This window comes from Callorhinus ursinus, unplaced genomic scaffold, assembly GCF_003265705.2.
Source record: "Callorhinus ursinus isolate GAN/ISIS: 27379988/994484 unplaced genomic scaffold, GSC_fseal_2.0 scaffold15, whole genome shotgun sequence".
Classification (NCBI taxonomy): domain Eukaryota; kingdom Metazoa; phylum Chordata; class Mammalia; order Carnivora; family Otariidae; genus Callorhinus; species Callorhinus ursinus.
The window spans coordinates 43,078,794-43,098,575 of NW_027397077.1; the positions used below are offsets into that span (position 1 = coordinate 43,078,794).

Here is a 19,782-nt window from a genome sequence, read left to right on the forward strand (position 1 = left end):
GGTCTCCTTCCACCCCATGCCTGCCCCTGCATCCCGAGTTTTTCCTGTTTTACCTAAATTTGTAGTTGTCTGGCAGGAAGTAGCCCATCTTGCAGTCTTGTCGAGCCTGGAAGATCTGTTTCAGCAGATTCTGCCTGCTAAAGCCATATCCATTCAAAATGCAGCCACCAAAAAGGAGCTTCCCCCCTGCGAACATCTGTAGACACACAGGAAGGACATGGCGGGGGAGGCCCTCAGAACACTGGCACTGAATCTCAGGCCAGTGCCATGGGCTCTCAGAGCTTGTGCTGGAAGCCAGGCCTTTCTCTGATGGTTTCAGCAGTGGGGGGAAGGACGCTGCCCTCCCCAAGCCGCCCAGGGAAGTGTGGCCAAGCCTGTTCCCCATTGAGTCCTCCCAAGTCAGATGGCAGCCCCACCATCCCAACCTTTGCCCCCTGCTGGCCCGCCGGCTCAGATGCCACTTCACACACAAGGGCTCCAGAGCCCTGGGGCCAGCCGGGTTTCTTCCTGCTCCGAGGCCCCGCACCTACAGCTGACTGGCCCACTTACCCCTACGCACTGGTAAGCCGGCCCCATGGGGTGGGGGCCTCGGGAGGGCAGAGATCTTGTCCTACCGCTCCCTGAACCCCCGCCCTCTAGTGTCAGTCCCCGGCAAGTAGACCCAGGTCCAAAGATTCTTGTGCAAGGATACCCGTTGGAGTGTTAATTGGTATGTCCTCTCTAACCCCGCCCAGCCAACATGGAAATAACCTAAATGTCCAACAAAAGGCTCACAGGTAGAGAAATCAAATGTCAGATTCTTATGCAGTGGTTAAAATAACAATTTAAAAAAGCATGACCCCCAAAGTCAGAAAAAAGACTGAAAGAGCCAGAGGCCAAAATATTAGCAGGGGTGTGCCCCAGAGCTTCCAACTGTGCCGAATCTAGCAGGTGCCCAGTACATGCTGCATGAACAAATGAGGCAATCTGTGTAATATGGGGAAGTCATTATTTTCTAAATTGTATATTCTTTTTTTTTAAAGATTTTATTTATTTATTTATTTGACACACACACACACACACACAGAGAGAGAGAGAGAGAGAGAGAGAGAGAGAGAGAAGGAGGGGAAGTGGCAGGCAGAGGGAGAAGCAGGCTCCCTGCTGAGCCAGGAGTCCGATGCGGGGCTTGATCCCAGGGCCCTGAGATCACAACCTGAGCCGAAGGCAGATGCTTAACGAACTGAGCCACCCAGGCACCCCTCTAAATTGTATATTCTAAACTTTCTACAATGAATATATATTTTTTTACAATGCCCTGTTTTTAGTAAAAAGTTACTTAGAAACAGATGAAGAGGGGGGTGCCTGGGTGGCTCAGTAAGTTAAATGTCCAACTCTTAATTTTGGCTCAGGTCATGATCTCAGGGTCCTGGGATCGAGCCCTGCATGGGGCTCCACACTCAGTGGGGAGTCTGCTTGAGGATTCTCTCTCTCCCTATCCCCCTGCCCCTCTCCCACTCACACTCTTTCTCTCTCTATAATCAATCAATCAATCAATCAATCTCTAAAACAAAACAAAGCAAAACAACCAGATGAAGAGAATTTTGTTCTCTAGGTTAGGTGTGCCCTGCTCCCTTGAGTCTTCCAGGATGAGGGTTGGATGGGGTCAGGCTGGGAACAGGAGACTAGACTCCAGCCATGACTCTATAAGCTGGGTGACTCTCAGTCAGGCCTTCTGCTCTCTGGGCCTCAGATCTCACAGACCCTCTCTCTTTCTCCCTTCCATATCTGTGATTCCACAAAGGTAGGAGCTGTGGGAGATAGGGGTTGTTGGCAGGCAATTGGTGGTGAGTCCCCCCCTTGGCCCCAGCTCACCAGAACCATCCCTGGCACCACAGCATACTTCTTCACCAGCAGGGGTGGGTCCTTCTGCAGAGAGCTGTCCAGGTCATACCGCAGCAGGCGGTATGGGTCATGCCGGCACTACCAAGACAGAAGTAAGTGCCCATCAGTCCTATGCCAAGAGGATGCACTCAGATTCCTGCATTCTCAGGCTGACCAGGTTCTGTGGAGTCCTAGAGCCCCATTCAACACGGCCTCCCAACTCCTGCTCAACAGGCTGTTCAGCCCCCGCATGCACACCTCCCATGACCATTGCCATGATCATCTAGGTCCATCTAGGGCCTTCTGCTGGTGCAGGTTGTCATGGAGGTGACTGCCCCCCCCACCACGTGACAGCCACCAGCTCCACCCTCTAGGGTCTGCAGGACTTGACTGTTCCCTCTGCCTGGAAGAAGCCACGTTGGAGATGTGAAGGTATACCATATTCATGAGTGTACCCATTTTCAGGATTCCTCCACCCTCTACCACTGCTGGCTGTCCTCTGGATACCTCCCTGTCATTAGACCCAGTGCTGGGACCTGAATCAAACCTACATCTCAAGGTGGGGCCTGGTCAATCCAGAGTAAAGGTGGTCTCTTTCCCTTCCTTCTTTCTGGATGCTACAAATCCATTAAAATAGCAAATGTATAATGTTTTCTGGTTTTATCTGCCTTTTATTCCAGGTGCCTCCAGCTGTCCTGCCTGATGTTTCTATTTAAAATGTGAAATCCAGAACTGTATCTGGAGTTCTAGCTTTTGGAGCAAGACAATGTTAAGGAACATTTCTGCCTTAATCACACCCACTGGGATGGTGAAACCAGAGTTACTGTGAAACCTGACACCTCCCTCCAGATCTGTCCTCCACACTCCTCAAATCCCACTGCCCACTCCTACCTCAGATTCAAGGTCAGGTCCTGTCCCCATTCATGCTACTCACAGCTGGGCTGGACTGCCATGCATCTTATGCTTACAGATAACTATTAATGAACAATTAATAGCCTTGAGGTAAACTAAAGTCACCTCTAAGTTCCCATGTGGGCAGGGATCCTATGTCTATACACCGATGAGCACAGGGCAGGACTCAATAAGTGTTCACTAAGTCTATGTAAATTGGGGGTGACTCTAGAATACACAGCTTGGATGTACAAGACTAGTAAAAAGGCTTTTGGTGTCTGATGAGAAGGGTTCCACTGCCAAGCTCTGGGCACTGGCTGGAGTGCAGGCACAAGGGTGGGCACATGGGGTCAGGGAGGCCACGCTCCTGGGAGGAGAGCTGGAGAGGGTATCCCCCAGGGCAGATACAAAACCTTGGAAGTTGGGACTGCAGTAAAGGGAGAAGAGGCAGATAGTGGAACAGAGAGGGCACAGGGCCAAGAGGATTTGAAAGAAGTCACCAGGTAGACACAAAGCTGATGTGCTCATATGGCATCCTCTGCTCCAGTTGGAGTGGGGATGGGGTCACCCCTGAACTGTGCTAACCCTGCCAGGGAAGGTTACTGAGGGAGGATGATGATGAGACTCAGAAACGACCCTGCAGGCAGGACAGGACCAGGGGGTGTTCTGTGTGCCCCTGACAGATCCTTGAGACTTCAACCACAATGAACAGGGACCTCAAGCGCCCCTTTCCCTGACCACCTTTGCATAGGCTGCTGCCTCTGACGGGAACACTCACCCACCTGCCCAAACCCTCTCATCCTGGGAGACTCTCTCTGACTCTCTGGAGGTGGCAGGCCCTGCTCCCAGCTCCTGAACCCCCCGGAGCTGGCCTTTCATGGCCCTGCTCAGGATTGCTATAGCTGTTGCCCCACCATGCTGGGAGCCCCTCGGGTCCTGGCATGGGGCCAGCACACAGTAGGTCCCCAGCCACAGCCTATGAACATTCTTGAGTCCTGAGTATCCACTGGGGAGTCCATCTCTGCTCCAAGTACTCACACCAATACATAACCACACGCTATGGGGAGTGCTCTGGATGAAAATGGCAGAAAAGATCTCAGGGTCAGAAAAAGCACCCACTTTGATGTGGTGACATTCGTCTCCGGACAGGAGGATGAGTCAGAGAGAGATAAGAGAGGCAAAACATGGCAGACGGTGTTTTGAAGAGTGTGCGCAAAGGCCCCAGGGAGTAAAGGAAGTGAAAGGGGGCCCATGTGCTGAGGCCAAAGGGCAGCCTCTCAGCCAGATGCTCAGTCAGTCCTAGCGCCCCTGGGGGGGGCGGGTCTTTCCTTGGGGCCTCCCAAGCTGGGCACTGGACCAACCTGGATGCAGGGCGAGGCGCGGCCCTGCTGCCGGTGACTGTGGAGTGTGTCGAGCAGCCACTGGAGCTGTGCGGTGCTGGTGGGGTTCTGGCTTGAGACTATCCCAAACACCAGTACCTGGCTGGGGTCTCGGGGTGCGGACAGGAAGCGTTCCAGCTCCACGTCGGTTACCAAGGGTGCCTTCACCATGCACCTGCAGCCAGCCCGGATGTCTTCCTTGCGAATGAGCTTCCGCAGCACCAGCGGGCAGTCGGAGGGCGAGGCCGCCCACCTGGTAGGGCTGCGCACCTCTCCAGACTTTCCTCTGCAATGAGGAACAAGTGGGCCAGTGCTCAGTGGGCCAGTGCTCAGGCCTTGGATGGGGCCCCCTCACCTCTGTGTGCCTCAGTTTCCTCAGGTACAAAACTGGTGACTCCTTTATCCATCCAACAAAAACTTTGGAGCATCCTGAACCCCTTTCTTTCTCTGACACCCCACATCCCATCCAAGTTACCAGGAAGCCTGTCTGCTCTACATTCAAGAATGATCTAGAATCCACCCACTTTCCTGCTCCCCCACTCCTACTGACATGGCCCAAGCCACCATCATTTCTTGCTGGATGCCTGCAAGGGCCTCCTAATGGCACTCTGCTTTCTTCCCTGGCCCCTCTTCAATCTATTCTGCACACAGCAGACTGAGGGATTCTGGCTCCTGTTAGAACCCAAGTCACGTCATGTCACTATTCTCTTTGAAACCCTCCAGTGGCGTTCCATCTTTCACAGAATAAAAGCCTAACTCCCTATGATGCCCTTCCAGGCTGTACACGATCTGGCCTCCTTCCTCAGCCCCTTGCCCTCTCTTACTCTCCAATACTCTCACCTTTGTTTATTGTGTTCAGCTGCTCTAGCCTCTGCTTTTCCTCCAACCTCAGGGCCTTTGCTCTTGCTGTTCCTTCTGCCTGCCTGGCTCTTCCCCCAGGCAGCCACACAACTCACTTTCCTTCCCACCTCCTTTATGTCTTTGTGCAAATGTCACCTTCTCAGAGTGACTTTCTCTGACTGCCCTATTTGGAATTGCATCTCTCAACCCTCAATACTCTTCCCCTGTCCCTGACTATTTTTCTCCTTAGCACTGCTCATTAGCTAACATACTATACATTTTACTTATTTTGATTATTGTACTTCTCTATCCCAACAGAACATAAATTTCATGAGTTCATGAGTTTGGACTGTTTTGCTCAGTGAAATAAATTGTAGTTCTTGGCAAATAGTAAAGATTCAAGAGATTCAAAAAATATGCAAATACTAATCAGGTACCTACTACGTGCTAGACACTGCACTGGGTTGTCTCAATGTTGTAATTAGATGGGAATGAGCACCATTCAAATATAAAATGCTGCTATGATTTTATTCTTATAATTGCTACTGCCTTACATTGTGGTTAGCATTGTATGCATCCACAGTCCCTGGCATAGACACTGTCTTGGCTAATTTTGTAATAATCCCCTGTGATAGCCTGGGCAGAAACTATTATCACTGTTTACAGATTGGAAAACAGAAAATTCCCACTGGGTGAATGGGTTGCCCATGTTCATATAGTGATTAAGTGACAAGGGCTAGGATTAAAAACCAGGTCATCCTAAAACAAGAGCAATGCCAGTAATTTAACTACTCATATTTTCACAGAAGCTACCTGATACTAATAAACACTTGCTAAACTTAAGAATATCTCTTCTTCAAGAACATGAACATCTTGGGGGAAGAAGGTTAGATTTATAAATCACAACTTACTAAGTTAAGATAAATCCAAAATGGATCAAGAATTTAAATGTGAGAAAATTAAGCCATAAACATTCTAGTAGAAAATAGGAATGAATCATTTTATAGTTTTGTAGGGAAAGCCTTTGATAATTAGGACTCCAAAGTCCAGAAGTCACGGTAGAAAAAGACTGATAAATTTAACTACACAAAAGAAAAATGAAAAAACCTGAGTGGCAAAACCATTACAAAAACAAATGACAAATGACAAACTGGGAAATATGTATATGAAACTCCCATCACAGACAAGTGGTTCATTTCCCTACTATGTAAAAAACTGTAAATGAATTAGGAAAAGTTAATAACCCAGCAAAATATGAACAAAGTAAGTGAATACACAATTCACAGAAAATTATAAGAGTGATTTTTTAAAAGACTCATCCATTTATTTGAGAGAGAGAGTGTGTGTGTGTAAGCAGGAGGAGAGGCAGGAGGAGAGGGAGAGAATCCTCAAGCAGACTCCCTGCTGTGCACAGAGCCCTACGTGGGGCCTGATCCCATGACCCTGAGATCATGACCCAAGTTGAAATCAAGAGTTGGCTGCCCAACCAACTGAGCCACCCAGGTGCCCCAAAAATGATTTTTAAAATTATACAAATATAAGACTGACATTGCCGAAAATGGCAAAGTAGAGAACTCCAAATCTATGTCCCTTCACTAAAGCAACAATTAAGCTGGCAAAAATTGTCAGAATCAACTTTATCAGAGCTCTGAAAACTAACTTAAAAATTTACCACAGTCGGGGGAATGCTTAATGAGGAAAGAAACTGCTCTATTTTGGTAAGAGAGTACTGTGGTGTTTTAACTTACTCACTTCCTATCCCTCACTCCCCAGCTTGGTGGCATCTGTGGGGATGGCTCCCCATGTTCCTGGTGTGGTTTGCTGATACCAGAGAGGTTATTATGGACTTTTCCCTCAAGTAACTGTGATTACATGGTTTGACATGTCTAGAGATTCCCTGAAGGACTGGCTAAGGGGCTTCCTTTTGTTTTGCCCACCTTGGAACTTTCTCCTGGACAGCATCTCTCAAAATCACTTAAAAGGAAATATGAGACACAACCTCCTGGTGCAAGGGATAACAGACAGGCACACAGTGCAGAAATGAAAAAAACCTAAGAAGATGATGCTGGGGGAAAAATACATGGGGGAATAAAGACTTTGAAAGTTTCCACATATACTAGGCAATCGAAAGGGGCACATGCATGCCCAGGGTAGGAACCGTGTTTAGAAAAAGCTTGAGAACACCGTAGTCTTTCACATCTGGCTGACCTTTGGTCTCTGCACATGTGAGACATGAAAGACAAAGCAGAGATGTAAACAGCCTGGCTAAAAGCACTGAAGGAGTGTACCTCAACACAGTTAATCTGCAAAGACTGAGAGAGTGTTTTTTGTTTTTTTTGGCTCCAGGTATTTAAGAAGTCTGTCAAATTTCACTAGTTGACCACTAAGTTAACCAGAGACTTTATGACCACACATGACAAAGAAAGTAGTCTTTATAACAGTAGTCTGGGAAAGTCACTAAACAACTACAAACTATGAGCAACAAAAGCAAACCCTGGAGAGAGGGAAGAATTTGATTTCCAGAGTTACCACATTATAATATTAAAATGTTCAGTTTTCAGCAAAAGGTTATGAAGCACTCAAAGAAAAAAGAAATGAAGAAAAACTATTCCTGAGGAACTCCAGCTATTGGACTTACTAGATAAAGATCTTTAAATCAACTGTCCTAATTATGCCCAAAGTACTAAGGAAACTAGGAATGAATAACTAAAGGAAACCAGGAAAACAATCTCCTACCAAACAGGGAATATCGATGAAGAAGTAAAAAGTATAAAATAAGCCAACTAGAAATTTTAGAGTTGAAAAGTATAATAAGTGAAATGAAAAATTCAACAGCAGATCTGAACAGTCAGGAAAAAGAATCAGCAAAATTCAAGACAGGCCAGTTAAGATTATCCACTCTGAGGAATGGGAAGAAAAAAGAACAAAGAAAAATTAATAGAGCCTCAGTTACATGTGGGACTCCATCAAGCATGCCAAGATAAACTCAATGGGAGTTCGGAAGTTGCCCTTGGGAAGGACAAGAGAGAAAGGAGCAGAAAGAGTATTTGAAGGAATAATTGCCAAAAACTCTTTAAATTTATATAACTTTAAGAAGCTCAACAATCTCTAGGTAGGATAAATTCAGAGATCTACAATGAGACACATTATAATACAACTGTTGAAAGTCAAAGACAAAAAGAGAATCTTGAAAGCAACAAAAGTGGTTCATCACATAAAGGGATCCTTAATAAGATTAACAGCCAGTTTCTCATAAAATATCATGGAGGCTGGAAGGCAGCAGAATGACATATTTAAAGTGCTAAAAAAACAAAAACAAAACTCTCCAACAAAGAATTCTATATTAAGCAAATTTATCTTTCAAAAATAAGAGAGAAGTCAAGACATTCCAAGATAAATAAAAGCTGAGGGAGTTTGTCACTAGTAGACCTGCTGCAAAAGAAATGCTAAAGTGCCTTAAATTGAAATGGAAGAATCCTAGACAGTAACTTGAAACTATATGAAGAAATAAAAAACACTGTAAAGGTAACTATATAAGTAAATATAAACCAGCATAATTATATTTTCAACTCCTCTGGTTTTTTTCCTATATGATTTAAAAGACAAATACATAAAACAATAATTATAAATCTATGTTAATTGGGCACATGATGCATAAAGATGTAGTTTTTGACAACAAAACATGGTAGGGGGGATGAGTTTGTATAGGAGCAGAGATTTTGCAGTCTTTTGAAGCTAAGTTTGTATTAATTCAAGCTAGATTGTTATTGTAATACCCAGACCAACTACTAAGAAAATAACTAAAAACTATATAGAAAAGGAAATAAGAAGGGAATCAAAATTGTATGTAGGGCACCTGGGTGGCTCAGTTGGTTAAGTGTCTGGCTCTTGATTTTGGCTCAGGTCATGAGATTGAGCCCCATGTCGGGCTCCACGCTCAGCACGGAGTCTGCTTGAGATTCTCTGTCTCCCTCTGCCCCTCCCCCACTCTCTCTCTCCCTCTCTCTCTAAAACAAAACAAATAAATAAAATAATTTTAAAAAGTATGTATTAATTAGGGCTCTCCAGAAACAGTATATATATATAGGATATATATGGATATATATCAGAGAAAATTTATTACAGGAGTTGGTTCCTGTGATTATAGAGACCAAGAAGTCCCACAGTCTGCTGTCTACAAGCTGCAGAGCCAGGAAATCCAGTAGTATAATTTAATCTGAGTCCAAAGACCTCAGAACCAAGGGAACCAATGGTATAATTCTTAGTCCAAGGCCAAAGGCCTAAGAACCAGGAGGCTGCTGTGTAAGTCCTAGAGTCCAAAGACCCAAGAACCAGGAGCTCTGATGTCTGAGGGCAGGAAGAAATGGACTTTCCAGCTCAAGAAGAGAGAGAAGGAATTCACTTTTCCTTTGCTTTTTTTGTTTTATTCAGGCCTTCAGTAGATTGGATGATGCCCACCCCCATTGGTGAAGATGGATCTATTTACTCAGTCTATTGAATCAAATGCTAATCTCTTCCAGGAACACATTCACAGACACACCCCAAAATACTGTTTCCCCCTTATCCTCGTCAAGTTGGAACAAAATTAAGCATCACACCATACACCAACACACATAAAAAGAATAAAAACAAAAGTCAGCAATGGAGGAATTGAGGAACAAAAAAATGTAAGATTTATGGAAAACCAATAACAAAATGGAAGAAGTAAGTCCTTAATAGTAATTACTTGTAAATGTAAATGGATTAAAATCTTCAACAAAAGTCAGACATTGGCAAAATGGAAAAGAAAAAAACAACCCATGATCTAACTATATGCTCTCTACAGGAGACTCAAAGATACAACTAGGTTGCAAGTAAAAGGATAGAAATAAACTCCAAGCAAATAGTAACCAAAAATGAACAGGTGTGGCTAATACCAAACAAAAATATACTTTAAGTAAAAACTTATTTCAGGAGACAAATAAAGCATTATATATCAAAAACAGGGTAATTCTCACTAGAAATATAACAATTATGAATATATAAGCAATATGACAATACAGCTTCTAACTATATGAAGCAAAAACTGACAGAATTGAAGGGAGAAACAGAAAATTCTATTCTAATTCTAGTTGGAGATTTCAACATTCTATTTTCAATAACAGACAGAACAACTATTAAAAAGATGAACAAGAAAATAGACAATTTAAAGAACACTTTAAGTCAACTAACCTAAGAGACATGGATAGATCATTTAACTCAACTATAGCAGAATACACATTCTTCTGAAGTGCACATGGACCATTCTCCAGCATAAACTATATACTCACCTATCAAAAAGTCCCAGTAAATTAAAAAAGAATGAAATCATACAAAATATTTTCTCTAACAACATTGGAACAAAATTAGAAATCACTAACAGAAAGAAATTTGGAAAACTCATAAATTAAGAAGTTAAGCGATATATTCTTAAACGGTCAATGGGTCAAAGAAGGAATCACAAAAAAAAAATTGGGAAATACTTTGACATTAATGAAAACAAAACAACCCCAAATACCAAAACTTATGGGATACATTGAGAAGAGTACTCAGAGGAAGATGTATAGCATTAAGAGAGAAGAAAGAGCTCAAATCAATAACGTAACCGAACTTTACACTAGCAAAACAAGAACAATCTAAACCCAAAACTAGTAGAGGGAAGGAAATCATTCTCAGTAGAATGAAGATAAAGAAAATAGAAAATAGAAGGTAATATAGAGAAATAACTAAAAACTGTTGGCTCTCTGAAAAGATCAATAAAGCTGACTAATCTTTAGTTAGACTAAGAAAAAGGAAAGAAGACTTAAATTACTAAAATAAAATATGAAAGTGGGACATTACTACTGATCTTACAAAACTAGAAAGGATTATAAGAAGTTATTATGAACTGTACATCAACAAATTAGATAATCTAAATGAAATGGATAAATTCCTAGAAACACACAAACTACCAAAACTGACTGAAGAAGAAATATAAAATCTGAATAAGCCTCTAACAAGTAAAAAAAAATGAATCAGTAATCAAAAAACTTTCCACAAAGAAAAACCCAGGACCAGATGGTTTCCCTTTTGAATTTTTTTTTTAAAGATTTTATTTATTTATTTGACAGAGAGAGAAACAGCGAGAGAGCGAACACAAGCAGGGGAGTGGGAGAGGGAGAAGCAGGCTTCCCACCGAGCAGGGAGCCCGATGTGGGGCTCAATCCCAGGACTCTGAGATCATGACCTGAGCCGAAGGCAGACGCTTAACGACTGAGCCACCCAGGCGCCCCTCCCTTTTGAATTCTAACAAACATTTGGATAACTAACACCAATTGGCCTCAAATTCATCTAAAAAATAGATCAGGAAAGAACACTTCCTAACTCATTCTATGAGGCCAGGATTACCCTGATACCAAAGCCAAAGAAAAGAAAAGAAAAATACAGGTGGATATCCATTATGAATATAGATGCAAAAATTCTCAATGAAATAAATACTAGCAAGCCAAATCCAACAGCATATTAAAAGGATTATACACCATGACTAAGCAGGGTTTGCCCAAGGAACATAAGGGTGGTTCAACTTATGAAAATCAATCAGGGTAACACATCTCCTTAATAAATTAAGATAAAAAACCACAAGATCCTCTCAATTGATAGAGAAAAAACATTTGATAATTCAAACACTCTAGGATTAGAAGGGAACTTCCTCAACATGATAAAAGACATTTATTTATTTATGAAACACTCACTGCTAACTTCATATCCAATGGTAAAAGACTGAAAGCTTTACTCCTTATAGATCAGGAATTAGACAAGGATGCTCACTTTCACCACTTCTATTCAACACTGTACTGGAAGTTCTAACTAGAGCAATTAGACAAGAAAAAGAAATAAAAGCCATCTAAATTGGAAATAAGGAGTAAAACTCTCTATTCACAGATAATATGATTTATATATGGAAAATCCTATAGAATACACACATAATAAGAGCTAATAAACAAATTCAGTAAAATGTCAGGATAAAAGATTAACAGGCACAAGTCAGTTATATTTCTATACACTATTGAAGAACAATCTGAAAAGGAAATTAAGAAAATAATTTCATTTATAATAGCATCAAAAAGGATAAAATACTTAGGCATAAATGTAACCATGATAGTGAAAGACTCACACAATGAATACTACAAAACACTGAAAGAAATTGTTTTATTTGTTTTTTTCCTTTTAAATTTTTATTTAAATTCTAATTAGTTAACATACAATGCAATATTGGTTTCAGGAGGAGAATTCAGTGATTCATCACTTACATACAACACCCAGTGTTCATCCTAACAAGTACCCTCCTTAATACTCATCACCCATCTAGCCCATCCCCCACCCATCTCCCTCCATCAACCCTCAGTTTGTTCTCTATCATTAAGAGTCTCTTATGGTTTGTTTCCTTCTCTCTCTCTCTCTTTTTTAAAGAAATTTTAAAAGATACAAATAAATGGAAGACATCCCATTTTCTTGTGTTGAAAGACTTAATATTGTTAAACTGGCAATACTACCCCAATTAAGCTGCAGATTTGATGTGCTTCCTATCAATATTTCAAAGCCTTTCTTGCAGAAATGCAACAGCCAAACCTCAAATTCATATGGAATTGTAAGGAATCATGAATAGCTGAAACTATGTTGAAAAAGAAGAACAAAGTTGGAGGACTCACACATCCTGATTTCAAAACTTACTATTAAGCTACAGCAATCAAACCAGTGTGATATTTGCAAAATGACAGACATATTGACCAATAAAATAGAGAGCACAGAAATAAACCCTTACATATATGGTCAAATGATTTTTTATAAGGATGCCAAGACCATTCAACAGGGAAAGCACAGTTTCTTTTCAATAGATGGTGCTGGCAAAACTGGACTTACACATGCAAAAGAATGAAGTTCTTTTTAACAAAAATTAACTCCAAATGGATCAAGAATGTAAAATAATATAATTCTTAGAAGAAAACATTGGAGAAAAAATTTACAACATTGGGTTTGGCGATGATTTCAAGGATATGACAGCAAAGGCAAGGTAACATAAGAAAAAATAGACAAAGTGCATTTCATGAAAACAAAAATTTTGTGCATCAAAAGACACTATCCATAGAGTAAAAAGACAACCCATAGAATGGGAAAATATATTTGCCAATTATATATCTGATAAGAGAATACCCAGAATATTTAAAAAGCTCCTAAAATCAACAAAATAATAAACACTTGATTAAAAATGGGGAAAGAGCAGTCTCTTGCTGCAGCAATGTGAGTGGCACCAGGCACCAGGCTTGGAGTGAAACTCCATGGATCACTTTAAGAAAATGGCAGACAAGCCAGACATGGGGAAAATTGCCAGCTTTGATAAGGCCAGGCTGAAGAAAACAGAGAAACAGGAGAACACCCTGCCAACCAAAGAGCCCATTGAGCAGGAGAAGCGGAGTGAAATTTCCTAAGAACCTAGAGGATTCCCCACCCCTCTCATCTTCAAGACACCCCAGTCATGTGGAGGAAGAAGAGTCACCTGCTAGACGGATAAGTAACAAGCTGCACTGTGAACCCGGGCACTCCAAGCCAATGCCACCAGCCTGCAAGTCTCTGAGGGGACTCTCCAATCAGACTGCCAAATTCTCCAGTTTCCCCTGGGATATTACAGCAAATTATTTGTATGATTAATGAAAATAAAACACACCTTGTGGCAAAAAAAAAAAAATGAAGAAAGAACTTGAATAGCGATTTCTCAAAAAAAGATGCAAATAGCCAACAAACACATGAAAAGATGTTCAACATCACTACTCATCAGGGAAATGGAAGTCAAAACTACAATGAGGCATCACCTCACACTCTTTAGATAGCTACTATCAAAAAAAAAAAAAGGTTAAAAAGAAAACGGCAAGTGTTGAAAAGAATGTGGAGAAATTGGGACTCTTGCATACCATTGGTAGGAATGTAAAATGGTATAGCCACGGTGGAAAATTATATGGTGTTTCCTCAAAAAGTAAAGAAAAAAAAAAAAGAATATCCATATAACCCAGCAAATCCATTATGGGTATTCACCCAAAAGAATGGAAAACAGGTCTCAAGGAAATATTTATACACCCATCTTCATATCAGCATTACTCACAGTAGCTAAAATGTGGAAGTTACACAAGTGTCCCTCAACAGATAAATGAATAAACCAAATGTAGTCTATGTATACAAAGGACTATTCAGCCCTTAAAAGGAAGGAAATTCTGACACATACTACAGCATGGATGAACCTGTAAAACATTATGCTAAGTAAAATAAGCCAGCCACATACAAAAAATACTGTGTGATTCCACTTATATAAAGTACTTAGAGTAGTCAAAGTCATAAAAACAAAGTACAGTGGTGGTTGCCAGAGGCTGGGGAGAGGAAATGGGGGATTAGTGTTTAACGGGGACAGAGTTTCAGTTTTATAAGATGAAAAGAGTTCTGGAGATAGACAGTGGTGATGGTCGCATAACATCATGAATGTATTTAATACCAGTGAAATAAATACACTTAAATATGTCAGGATGATAAATTTTATTTTATATGCATTTTATACCACAACAAAAAATTGAAAAAAGAAATTATAAAAGGTGCTTGACTTCACTAACAATAAAATAAATGCAGAAGATGGTAGGAGAATCCTAAGCTCACCGGTACCACAGACAGAACTAGGTAACAGCCATATCAGTGTAAATAGATGTAATAGGTTCAGAAAATAACCTGAAGACTGGCAGAATAGACTCTCCACAGCTAAATGTAGAGAGGAGGCCACATCAAAGAGGACAGGAAGAGTGGAAACATGGTCAGAAACTAAATGGACCCAAAAGATTGTTCCAGGAGGGAGGGACACTGCAGGGGCGAAGAGGGGGAAAGAAACAGACCCTCACATTAGGCACCCAGTCACAGGGAACCCACACGGGGAAGATGAATCCCCATAACATTTGGCTTTAAAAACCAGATGGGCCGAGTTTTGTGAGTTCTTATAATCAGTGGGTCTTAACATCTGGAACTTTAAAAATCAGTAGGCTTAGCTCTGGGAGAGCTGGGAGGGCAATAGGAAACTGAGTCCCTGCCCTTAAAGAGACAGTACAACAAACAGCCCCATGGAGATACAGCAGAGAAGCAGCCGTTTGAAAGCTGCCTGAGATAAACGGGAGGGAGATCTGTTTACTAATCTCAGTGTGTGTGCTAAAGGGGCAGGCATTGCTAGGAGACCTGTCCAGGAACAAAGAAGCTGGCAAGTGCCATTTCCCGCCCCTACCCCCAGCCTAGACACACAGACACCTACAACCAGCACAGTGCCAACATGCTGACATTCGCTACTGAACTTGCTAACAGTGCACCCCACCCCCCCACACTTCTGCAGATACACCTCCTCCAACCTGGCCCATGGTTTCCAGGGGCTGCAGTTCCCCTCACACAGCAAACCTTCTCAGACCTTGATAACACCACTGTCCCACTCCCATGTTTTCCTTCGGACAGGCCTCCTCTAATACACCCTTGGCTAGAGCCCATCCAAACTGGTCTCACAAGCCTGGCAACATGCAAGCAGCCCCAACAAGGACCAGCACCACTCCAAAGTGACTATTGCCCCAGGGAGAGGGGAAGATAACCAAAAAAGGGAAGTATATACTAATATAAGCCTAACTCAAGAAACAAGAAAAATATCTAATAAACAACCTAAACTTACAGCCAAAGGAGATAGAAAAAGAAAAAGATTAGAGCAGAAATAAACAAAATAGAAACTAAAAAACAACAGATCAATGAAACCAGGACCTGGTTCTTTGAAAAGATCAATAAAATTCATAAACCTTCATCAAACCAACAAACAAAAACAAAGAGAGAGAGAGAAAGGAATCAAACAGACAAAATCAGAAATGAAAGAGGAGAAATAACAACCAACACCACAGAAATACAAAAGATTAAAAGAGAATATTATGAAAAACTGCATGCTAACAAACTGGACAACCTAGAAGAAATGGATAAATTCCTAGAAACATATAACCTCTCAAAACTGGATCAGAAAGAAATAGAAAATTTGAACAGACCAATTATGGAATAAAATTGAATCAGTAATCAAAAAGCTCCCAGCAAACAAAAGTCCAGGATCCCATGGTTTCACAGGTGAATTCTACCAAATATTTGAAGAGTTAATACCTATTCTTGTCAAACTATCCCAAAAAATAGAAGAGGAAGGAAAGCTGTTCCGAATTTATTCTGAGGCCACCATAAACCTGATACCAAAGACACTACCAAAAAAGAGAACTATAGGCCAGTATTTCTGATGAAGATAGATGCAAAATCCTCAGCAAAATATTAGCAAACCAAACCTAACAATACATTTAAAAAATCATTCACCACAATCAAGTGGGATTTATTGCTGGAATGCAAGGGTGGGTCAATATTCACAAATCAATGAACATGACCCATCACATCAACAAGAGAAAGGATAAAAACCATATGATCATTTCAATAGATGCAGAAAAAGCATTTGACAAAGCACAACATCCATTCACGATAAACGTCTTCCACAAAGTAGGTTTAGAGGAACATACCTCAACATAATAAAGACCATATGTGAAAAACCCACAGCAAACATCATACTCAATGGGAAAAAACTGAGAGCTTTCCCGCTAAGGTCAAAAACAAGACAAGGATGTCCACATTCACCACTTCTATTCAACATAGTACTGGAAGTCCTAGCCACAGCAATCAGACAACAAAGAGAAAAGGCATTCAAATTGGTAAGGAAGAAGTAAAACTTCCACTATTTGCAGATGACATGATACTAGATATAGAAAACCCTAAAGACTCCATCAAGAAACTACTAGAATTGATAAATGAATTCAGTAAGGTTGTAGGATACAAAATCAACATACAGAAATCCATTGCATTTCTATGTACTAATAATGAAGTAGCAGAAAGAGAAATTAAGAAGACAATCCCATTTATAATTGTACCAAAAATAATAAAATACCTAGGAATAAACTTAGCCAAGGAGATGAAACATCTGCACTTTGAAAACTATAAAACACTGATGAAAGAAATTGAGACAACATAAAAAATTGGAAGAATATTCCATGCTGATGGATTACAACACAAAAAATTGGAAGGATATTCCATGCTCATGGATTAAATATTGTTAAACTGTCCATCTACCCAAAGCAATCTACATATTTAACACAGTCCCTATCAAAATACCAATAGCATTTTTCACAGAACTAGAATAAATAATCCTAAAATTTGTATGGAACCACAAAAGAACCCAAATAGCCAAAGCAATCTTGAAAAAGAACAAAACTGGAGGTATCACAATTCCACCTTCGAGTTATATTACAAAGCTGCAGTAATCAAAACAGTATGGTCCTGGCACAAAAACAGACATGTAGATCAATGGAACAAATTAGAGAGCCCAGAAATAAAACCACAATTAGATGGTCAATTAATTTTTGACAAAATAGGCAAGAATATGCAATGAGGAAAAGACAGTCTCTTCAACAAATGATATCAGGAAAACTGAACAGCTACATGCAAAAGAATAAAACTGGACCACTTTCTTACACCATACACAAAAATTAATTCAAAGTGGATTAAGGACCAAAATATGACACCAGAGACCATAAAAATCCTAGAAGGGAGCATAGGCAGTAACTTCTCTGACACTGACCACGGCAATATTTTTCTAGATATGTTTCCTGAGGCAAGGGAAACAATAGCAAAAATAAACTATTGGGACTATATCAAAATAAAGTGTTTCTGCACAGCAAAGGAAACAAACAAAACCAAAGACTACTTATGGAATGGGAGAACATATTTGCAAATGCCATATCTAATAAAGGGTTAGTATCCAAAATATATAAAGAACTTACAAAAGTCAATGCCCAAAACCAAATAATCCAATTAAAAAATGGGCAGAAGACATGAACAGATATTTCTCCAAAGAAGACATACAGATAGCCAACAGACACATGAAGATGCTTATTATCACTCAACATCAGGGAAATGCAAATCAAAACCACAATGAGATATCATCTCACACCTGTCGGAATGGCTAAAATTAACAACATAGGAAACAACAGAAGTTGGCAAGGATGCAGAGAAAGGGGAACCCTCTTACACTTTTGGTGGGAATGCAAACTGGTACAGCCACTCTGGAAAATAGTATGGAGGTTCCTCAAAAAAATTAAAAAAAGAATTACCATATGGCCCAGTAATTCTAGTACTGGGTATTTACCCAAAGAATACAAAAACATTAATTTGAAAAGAAATATGCACCCCTATGTTTATTGCAGCATTATTTACAATAGCCAAATTATGGAAGCAACCCAAATGTCCATCACAATATGAATAGACAAAGACGTGGTTTATATATATATAATAGACTATCACTCAGGCATGAAAAAGAATGAAATCTTGCCATTTACAACAACATGGATGGATCTAGAGAGTATAATGCTAAGTGAAATAAGTCAGTCAGAGAAAGAAAAATATCACTCTATTGTGGAATTTAAGAAACAAAACAGGGGTGCCTGGGTGGCTCAATTAGTTAAGCATCTGCCTTCGGCTCAGGTCATGATCACAGGGTCCTGGGATCAAGCTCCATGTCAGTCTCCCTGCTTAGTGAGGAGCATGCTTCTCCCTCTCCCTCTGCCCCTCCCCCCTGCTTGTGCTCTCTCCTCTATCCCAAATAATAAATAAAACCTTAAAAAGAAACAAGAAACAAAATAAATGAACAAAGAAAAAAAAAGAGACAAACCAAAAAACAGACTTAACTATAGAGAACAAACAGATGGTTACCAGAGGGAAGGTGGGTAGGATGGGATGGGTGAAATAGGTGATTGGGATTAAGAGCACACTTATCATGAGAAGCACTGAGTTATGTATAGAGTTGTTGAATCACTATATTGTACACCTTTAAGTTATATAGCACTATATGTTAACTATACTGGAATTGAAAAATTTTAAAGATAAATATGAATTAAAACTATACTAAGGTAACATATTCTCCTAATGAGAACATAAACTGGCATAACACTTATGGAGATTAATTTGGACTCTTTCTCTCTTTTTAAAGATTTATTTATTTCAGAGAGAGAATGTGTGTGTGAGTGGGGGGAAGGGCAGAAGGAGAGGGGAAGCTGACTCCGCACTGAGCTCAATGCAGGGCCTGATCCCCTGACCTGGAGATCATGACCTGAGCAGAAACCAAAAGTCGGACACTTAAGAACTGAGCCACCCAGGCGCCCCTGGACTATCTCTTAAAATTATAAACACACAGGACCCTTGACCCAGCAATTCCATCTTTAGCAATTTATTTACAGATATATTTGCACAAATGTGAAATGATGAATATATGTGGTTGTTGCCTTCTGCATGGCTTCTGCATGGCTTAGAATAGGAATAAAGGATTGAGCAAATCAATCATGGAATGTCTATACAATGGATACTATGTAGGCAACAGAAAAAGCTCAAAAGCGATTAACAGGACAATTTCTAAGATATATTGTTCAGTGAAAAAAGCAAAATTGAGAACAGGATTTTTAATATGATGCTTTTGAATAAGAAAGACGAGAAGAGAAGAAGAAAGAAAGAAAGAAGCAGAAGCAGAAGCGAGAGTAGAAGCAGAAGTGGGAGTAGAAGTGGAAGAAGAAGAAAGAAGAAAAAGAAGAAAGAAGAAAGAAGAAAGAAGAAAGAAGAAAGAAGAGGAAGAGGAAGAGGAAGAGGAAGAAGAAGAAGAAGAAGAAGAAGAAGAAGAAGAAGAAGAAGAAGA

The 19,782-nt window shown here is 40.6% G+C and overlaps 2 protein-coding genes across 10 annotated transcripts in view; one reads left to right on the top strand and one right to left on the bottom strand.

The window, feature by feature from the left end:
* Positions 1 to 19,782, bottom strand: part of CUNH3orf20 (chromosome unknown C3orf20 homolog) — a 117,329-nt gene that overhangs the window by 36,748 nt on the left and 60,799 nt on the right. For 8 of the 9 annotated variants that reach the window (XM_073901703.1, XM_073901700.1, XM_073901704.1 and 5 more), the window contains 3 exons: positions 4,113 to 4,416; positions 1,852 to 1,959; positions 54 to 196 (listed from right to left, as the gene is read on the bottom strand). In XM_073901703.1, coding sequence (XP_073757804.1) covers positions 54 to 196; positions 1,852 to 1,959; positions 4,113 to 4,416 — 555 coding nt within the window. The remainder of the gene's footprint in view (positions 1 to 53; positions 197 to 1,851; positions 1,960 to 4,112; positions 4,417 to 19,782) is intronic. The other variant, XM_073901701.1, reaches the window with a different exon arrangement.
* Positions 13,297 to 13,510, top strand: LOC112833843 (thymosin beta-10-like). Its single transcript, XM_073901788.1, has one exon. It carries the CDS (start codon positions 13,304 to 13,306, stop codon positions 13,451 to 13,453), a length of 150 nt encoding a protein of 49 aa, XP_073757889.1. The 5' UTR covers positions 13,297 to 13,303; the 3' UTR covers positions 13,454 to 13,510.